This window comes from Epinephelus fuscoguttatus, linkage group LG4 (genome assembly GCF_011397635.1).
Source record: "Epinephelus fuscoguttatus linkage group LG4, E.fuscoguttatus.final_Chr_v1".
Lineage (NCBI taxonomy): Eukaryota > Metazoa > Chordata > Actinopteri > Perciformes > Serranidae > Epinephelus > Epinephelus fuscoguttatus.
This window is the reverse complement of record NC_064755.1, coordinates 22463011-22471339: the sequence shown is the minus strand read 5'-3', so window position 1 is coordinate 22471339 and position 8329 is coordinate 22463011. Positions and strand designations below refer to the sequence as shown.

Genomic DNA, 8329 nt, shown 5'->3' with positions numbered 1-8329 from the left:
CATAATAACCCTGCCCCATACTCGTTATTTCATACATTCCATTCTTTTAAATCTGATTATTATTCTGTTGCTCATGTATTGTCTAATAAGAGTCCATGGGACACCTAGTCAACTATCATAGTGTTTGAGGGTTGAGGCTGCACTCTCCATCGAAAGTAAATCCAGGAAGTCCTTTGGCCAGTTCTGTATGTTATAGCAGTTTGGTTTACGGATTTTCCAGTTCATAAGTATTGTCCTCTTTACAGAAAGAAAAGCTAATGCAACAAAACGTTGTGTGTTTCGAGTGTGTGTATTTTCCAGTCTATTTCCCAATATACACAGAGCAGGGCATTGCGGAATATGAACATTCAATATCATCTTTAAAACATTTATTACCTCAGTCCAAAAATGTTTAACCACTGGGCAGGACCACAATAAGTGCATGAGTACCAAGCCTACCACAGCCATGCCAACACAGTTCAGAGGCATTTGGATCTTTTTTTTTTAACTTATATGGTGTGATATAAGCCCTGTGTATAATTTTCATTTGAATAATTTTATATCTAACACAGTTGGACAAAGATGTTGAATGTTTCAATATTAAGTCCCATTGATCTGAAGTGAGGGACAAACCAATGTCACCTTCCCACTGTAGTTTGGTGAAAACAGTGCTGTCAGGGAGGGATAGACTTAATATCTTATATACACTTGAGACAGTTCCTCGCCCAGTAGCAGCATTCCTCAGTTTACCATCAAGAGTACTTGCAGATCCCAATACGATTCCCTTTGATGTCAGTTTTTTAAAGATGGATCTCAGCTGTAGGTGTTGTAGAAATGCAGAGTCATTCAAACCAAACTGTGTTTTAAGCTCATCAAATGGTATGATGTTTCCATCCCTTACAATCTGCCCCACCTGGGTGACATTGTGATGTTGCCAACTGCTCTCTGCCAGTGTTTTACCACCAGCAGTTAGCAGTGGATTATTCCATTTTGGACAGGATGGAATTGACAGAGATGCAGTCTGATTGATCCTCCATGATCTCAGGGACGACAGACATCCAAACGTAACACAAAGCTGTTAGCGGCGGTTGTGGGTTCTACCATAGTCACAAAAGTACAAATGTGTATCCTTGCTGTTTGGCTCTACTGGTAATTAGAGCAAAAGTGGGCTAAATAAAATCAGTAAGTAACAACTGCCTGGCAAAGAGGAAACAGCTTTGAATCACCCTTTTTATGATCCCCTATTCTTGCTGAATCAAAAACAGGCATAACATTTTGATTAACCTTTGAGGTCTAATTGGTGACACCACAGATCTAAAATATATGACAGCTGTATTTGTTCACAGTTTAGCAACCAAGATATAATGATGTGTATCCTACTATGGGTTGAAATGAATAACACAATTGAGTGCTTGTCATAATCGAGTCAAGACTGACCATCTATCATGGTAAAATGTTTCCTGTAAACACACACATCACATATTGGCAGGCAAAATCCTGATCTAAAAATAGTCTTAGCGACAGGCTGTTTTAATTCATGCCAGATGTCAGATGAAAATGTTTTGGGGTTTTTTGTGCGTGCAATGAAACCTGCTCTGTTGCCGGCAAGAGAGCTCCCTGAGCCCCCAGGGGACAGCTCTGAAGAAACTTTAAACAAAATTTGGAAACTATCCATCCAATTATATCATTCTCCTAATTCCTTCGTGTTTTTCTTCATGACTGATACACTGTTCCTGTTGAAAATACAAGTGGGATACTGTCACCCATTTGTTTTCCTTCCCAGAAATGTGTCCTTTAGTGTGCGTCTTCTTCCCAAAAATTTTCAGATCCTATCACAGTTGTGTTTATTCTGCTCACAGTGTGGCAATGACCACGTGTTAATAGTTTTAGAGGACTTCTATATGTGTGTGTGTGTGTGTGTGTGTGTGCCCTGCATGAGACATTTAACAGTTTGCAGGACTTACTGTAAGTTACCTTGAGAGAAAAGTGAATTTACCATTATGGTTATGCTCCCTGCAGATGTGCACACACAGTGTTGGCCTCTCTGACCTCTTTTTGTTTCAGAGAAACAGAAACTTATTCAGCACAGCCACTTCCCTCCTTCATGGAGCAACAATAGCCATCTGCTGCCAAAATCTCCACTCTGTCTGAAAAATACACACATTTCAGAACACTTTGCCAAGAAGAACGCTAAATATGAGCAAATGTAGCATTAAGAAATGGTAGATAAATGTGTGCTTGAAATGTGGCTGAGGCACCTACAAAGACAGGAGGCCTACACTGGACACATCTGGCATCTATCATAATAAGACATAATGGTGAAACTGTTGTTTATTGGAAGACTAACTCAGTTCAGCAGAACTTCTGTCCATACATCTGAGTAACGCATAATTGTACTTGTTGTTGCTCAATGGAAAAAAACACTCACTTCATGCAGTTCTTTGTAAATGAAACAGAAGGTGCAATGGTGTTCCTGTGCTGCAGAAATTACCGCTGAAACTGGACAATAGAGCAGTGACATTCATTGTCAGAATGCCCTCAACATTGGTGCCCTCATCATCCTGTTACTACTTGACCTCAGCGCAGCCTTTGACACAGTGAACCATTCCATCCTCTTACAAAGGCTGCGCCAACAGGGTGTTGAGGGCACTGCACTCGACTGGCTCACCTCCTACCTCACCAACAGGCAACAGTTCGTCTCCCTCTCTGGCCAAACATCCACCCTCTCCCCAGTTACACAGGGGATCCCTCAGGGCTCAGTCCTCGGCCCCCTCCTCTTCATCTGCTACCTCTTCCCCCTTGGTCACATCATCCGCAAACTCAACCTGGACTTCCACTGTTACGCTGACGACACCCAGATCTACATCACCACCAAACCCACCCAAAACCCTCCCCTCACCCACATCGAAACCTGCATCTCTACAATACAAACATGGCTGACTCAAAACTTCCTCAAACTCAACAGTGACAAAACAGAGCTCCTCCTCATAGGCACCAAATCCACTCTCAACAAAACTGGACCCATCTCACTCACTATCGGCACCTCGACCATCACCCCCTCCCCCCTGGCATGCAATCTCGGCGTTATCCTGGACCCCACCCTCTCCTTCGATCACCATGTCAGCTCCATCGTCAAGACCTCCTACTTCCACCTCCGCCGCATCGCCAAAATCAGACCCTGCCTCTCTCCCCCTGCTGCTGAATCCCTCATCCACGCCTTCATCTCCTCTCGCCTCGACTGTTACAACTCCCTCCTCACTGGCATCACCTCCCTTTCCCTCCATAGACTCCAAATGGTTCAAAACTCTGCGGCCTGCCTCCTTACCCACACCCGGTCCCGTGAACACATCACTCCCATTCTCCACTCCCTCCACTGGTTCCCCATCAAACAACGCATCAACTTTAAAATCCTCCTCCTTACTTTCAAAGCTCTTCACGACCTGGTCCCCCCCTACCTGTCTGACCTCCTCATCCCCCACCGCCCCTCCCGAGCCCTCCGATCTTCCTACACTCTCACCCTGACTGCACCAACATCCAGACTGAAAACCTTCGGTGACAGAGCCTTCTCCAGAACAGCACCCCGACTATGGAACTCCCTCCCCCAACCTGTTCGCCACCCTCCCTCACTTCCCATATTTAAATCCCGCCTGAAAACCTACCTCTTCTCCCCAGCCTTCGACCTCCCCTACCCCTAACCACCTCCACCCCACTGACTGTTCCTATACCGCCTGTGTTACATCCCATCATTTCTTTTGTTCACTATGTTGTCTTCTGCTTGTTCCCCCGTCTGTCACTACCCCTTTTGTGTTACTATGTAAGCGTCTTTGGGTCTTTGAAAAGCGCTATACAAATTTAATGTATTATTATTATTATTATTATTATTAGAATCCTGCATACTATGCATGTGTGGCTATTACTTTGTGTGTGTCGTGAAAAGGAGAAACCATCCTTGGAGTATTGCCACCCACATTAGGTCATATAATACAAATGTATTACCAAGTATTTATCACAATCGTTTAGTAATATGTATCACCTACAAGGTACTGTGCGATTATGTACAACCGTTTCGCTTTGATCAATTTGTTTGGAGAAAATTTAAAGTTGTCTGGACAATGTTAAGAACATCACACTTCTAATCTATCAAACTACGGTGGCTGGGAAGGGCAAAACCACTACAACGGCCCAAAACATTTCCATTAGAAGAAACGTGCTGCACCTTTATAAATGATGCCAATTCAAAAACAAATACAAAATTCAAAACAAATACAACAAGCTGCAAATGAAGGCAATAAACACATTAATGGCAAACACGCTTCAAATATAGGAACAATGCAAAGTCAAAAATACACAGACAACACAGACAGCGCTAAGTGGAACAACATCATGCTTATGCTTTCTATGGAAATGTGTTTCTCTTTTATAATATTATAAAAGACAAAAGTCTCAGCTATGTTTTCTGCATGGACAGTCAGTCGGACAGACATGACATCACAACGAGGAAATGTCTGTGTCTTTTATACTTCCTGCAGGTTTCTCTGCACAGCAAACCGATGTTCTGCCAAACTACGTCAACAGCATGATTCTCTGCCCATCCGCTTCCACGGAGAGAATGTCAGATGTGCACAGACAGGCAAAAATGATGGTACTTTGGCCGTGCAGACACTCGAGACCCTCGCAGATGCGCCAAGCACAAATCAGGCATAAGACGAAATGTAAATGGTGGTTGTGTGGACTGCATACGCAGCGTTTTTGGGTTTGTTTTGTTTGTTTGTTGTTGTTTTTCTTACATTTTTGGGGGGTTGCTTGAGTGTTGTTGTTTTTTTAAAATTTGCATCATTTCTGTATTTGCAGCGTATTTCCTGTGTTTGTTTTGGCCTTCTGCAGCACAGAAGGTCAGTATTACATTTGGCAGTATGGCTCTGTTCTGGGGCCTCTCTGCCTTTCCTCAGGCCTATGCAGAAAGTCTCTTCCACACGCCTACGTGGAGCGCCTAAGGCAGAGAGAGCACAACTCTCTGCCCTTCCATGTGCAGACGAGGAAAGCCTTAAGGCAGAGAGAGCAAACCTCCCTGCCCTTCCATGCACCTACATGGAAAGCCTGATATAGTACACTGGTCACGATCCCACATCAGCTCATGTCTACTAACTAAGGCTTTAGTCTTTTGCAATATTATAAAACAGAAACACATGTAAGTAGCTAGCGTTAGCATGATGCTGTTCCACTTAGCGCTCCCCCTAGAGGCCTGGGGAGATTGCCTTGTATTGACTGGATATGTAATGTTTTTCTGCTGCATTTGTTTTTGGGATTTGTGCTTCTGACTTTGCATTGTTTCTTCATTTGCAGCATGTTTCCTGTTTATGTTTTTGTTTTGGACTTTTGTTTTTGTTTTTGAAACTGTAGCAGGTTTCTCTATGTGGAACTAATTTGGGCTGTTGTGGTGCGTTTGCCCTTGTCAGCCACCGTAGTCAAAGTGGACCAAAAAAGATCATGCAGGATGATTAAGATGGAGCAAGCTTCGTGGAAATTTACCCCAGGGGGTTGTGAAAGCTAAAATGTAATACATTGGAAATTATTGAATTATTTGGAAGTAGATGACTCGGATATTGTATGTGTGTCACCAAGAGTGTATTGATTATTTCACCTTGTGTCTTTTTTTAATTTCTCTGGTATCTGATACCCAGTGATATGATCATAATGATCTGTGCGTACAAGAAATAAATAATTGAATAAACTGAAATGAAGATAAATACTGTAAAATGATTTTAAAAAATGACGAATGAAAGACTGTCCAATAATAAAGATATGGAGATACGAATGAAATTTCACTTTTATGTATTCCAAGAAAAAACATGAGATCAGTCAGGAGAAGAGCTGCCATACTTTTTCATATCACTGCTGTTGTGTTTTGTCATTTCGGTTTTGCTTCATGCTACTGTACATGGGTGCAGCTGAGACACACTGTGGGACGGAACATCCTAAATAAATACTGATGTTACTGGCAGCATTATGCAATGTTTAGAGAGAGAGACAGTGGTGAAGATAAGTGAGTGTCAGAACAGGATATAACATATATGGCATATTGATCAGTCAAAGCTAGAAGTTTACTTTGCAGTCACAAAATTAGAAACTTCATTATTATTATTTGTAAATAATAATGTGATATGTCAAATAACTAAATAAATGAAGTTTACACATGGGGGTATTTTGTTGTGCAAATCCTACTTGTGATTAAAGTTGTGTAAATGTTTTGCCCGGTGACTCAAATACGTCCCCAACAGTGTACTTCAGATTCAAAGTTGCCTCCCGTCCCCTGCAGCACCACCAGGGGAGGCAGGGTACAAGATGGGGAGAGGTAAAAGAGAGGGGGGTGGACGGGGGGGGGGGGGGGGGGGGTGAGAGGTGAGTAAGAGATGAGTCAACAGCCCTCCACTATAAGATGTCCTGATGGAGCCCAACAGTAGCATACACACACAGACATCCAGCCAAGGTAAGGTCAACTCTCCTCTGCATTTCATTCACCATCTCCTTTCATTCATTCAGCTCTTCTATCTTTGTTCATACTCCTTGTGCTAACAGTCACACTCAGTCTCTTTACCAGTGCATCTGTTTAACAGCTTTTTGATGCATCTTTGAATGCTGGATTTATTCGTAAAAGTGTGACAGTTTAAGGTGTTTTTTGTTCTCTCAGAGGAATTCTATTGCTAATTGCTAATAGATTGTGTGTTTTTGTAACTGAGGGTTTTACGAGCTTACTCTTCCATCTGTTCTTCAGAGCATGTAGCGCAGGTTTGGAAAACCGGGGGCTGAGAGTCATAGCATTAGCCAAAGTCAGTGATCTTTGTACCTGTTACACAGAAAATTCACAGGTGTCTCTATCACAAATATTTGCTGCCATAATCAAACATATTGAGTAAAAGGAGGAAGTGCTTATGTATAAAATGATGCCATGCAGAGAGGAACTTATGCCTGCCGTCTGAGTGAGATGACACACTGATGGAACAGCAAGAGATAGACGGATAACTGCAAATATTAGAAGAAATAATAACCTGTATGATCTTTTTCTTTTAGGAATTACAGAACTACTTGGACCTTGGTATATCCAGAGACATACTACAAAAATGGACTACACTCTGGCCCTGTTGTTTTCCCTGCTGCAAGTTTTCAGTGTGGGCACGGCTGCTCCTCTGCCAGTGGAGGTGGTGAAGATGAAATCAAAAGTGAAGTGGATGGCTGAGCAGTTGGTCGTCAGGCTGAACAAGGACTTCCAGGTGTGTTTCCGTTTGTGGTGACACTGACTCTTTAAGTGTTTTCAAAAGTTGCTGTGTTCTTGACTGATCCATGCTCTTGCTGCAGGTCCCTCCTGGTCTGACACTCAGTCCGCCTGCTGACATCCTGGATGGACCCTTGTCCATAGTCACGGTCTTGGATGGTTATAACAGCCTAATCTCCGACACCTTCAACGGAGTCTCCCAGGTCAAGTTTGACATCTCATCTCTGACGGGTTACATTGGCCAGTGGAGGCAGGGGCACTGCACCGAGCAGCGGCCCAAGCCCTCGGTGCCGGGGCCCCTGCAGGAGCTGCAGAGTCGGAAGGAGTTCATTCACACCGTTAGCATCGAGGCTCTCATGAGAGTGAAGGAGTTCCTCAATCTGCTGCTGAAAAATCTGGACCATCTTGAGACTTGCTGAAAAGTGGGACATTAGCACCAGTATTTGTAAGTTGCTGGCAAACTTTTGCAATGTGTGCTGAAGGAAATGTATTCTTGAACTTATTTATATATATATATATATATATCTATACATGTATATATTTATATTCTGTTTAAAAAATACGTATTTTGTCACACTGTCTTCTCATCAAATGTCTGCAGCGTAAGTGTAGTTTGTGCAGGAGTCTATGCAGACTTGTCTATACACAGAGATCAATCAGCTGCTCATAGCTTTGTCCTATGACACCACTGTTGTAGCAACACAGGCTTCTCAGTGAAACTATGGAGTTGTAGTTAAATTCAGTCGAGCAGCTGAATCAGCTGCCGGCTGCAGCCAAAGGAAACGTCACAGTGCGCAGTGATGTCACTCCTGGAAATTCCTGAAAACCAGGTTGAAACTTGCCAAGAAAAACAGGTGTGTTTGTATGAGAACTACAAGGACAGGAAGGGCAAGGGGCAACTTCCATTTTTGTGCAATAGCATCAACTCTTCCGGCGTGGTTATTTATAGCTGTGGATGATATTTTGTATATTTTTGTACAGTATTTTTTTAACTATTGAATTGAAACTATGAATAAATATTTATCATGATATACGAGTTTGTCAGTGTTGTGTAATAAGTGAAAGATAATGATATGTGAT

The 8329-nt window shown here is 42.7% G+C and overlaps 1 protein-coding gene across 1 annotated transcript; it reads left to right on the top strand.

Annotated features, from left to right (window-relative positions):
- The first annotated feature begins 6454 nt into the window (after positions 1-6454).
- Positions 6455-8179, top strand: LOC125887438 (leptin-like). The gene is made up of 3 exons (XM_049574240.1): positions 6455-6466; positions 7048-7247; positions 7333-8179. Exons 2-3 carry the CDS (start codon positions 7098-7100, stop codon positions 7666-7668), a joined length of 486 nt encoding a protein of 161 aa, XP_049430197.1. The 5' UTR covers positions 6455-6466; positions 7048-7097; the 3' UTR covers positions 7669-8179.
- The last annotated feature ends 150 nt before the right edge of the window (positions 8180-8329 follow it).

Excerpts from the sequence above, each read along its gene's own strand:
- LOC125887438 (XM_049574240.1), top strand. The coding sequence starts at position 7,098 with ATGGACTACACTCTGGCCCTGTTGTTTTCCCTGCTGCAAGTTTTCAGT. Across the intron at positions 7,248-7,332 it reads GGCTGAACAAGGACTTCCAG|GTCCCTCCTGGTCTGACACT; the intron begins GTGTGTTTCCGT and ends CTCTTGCTGCAG.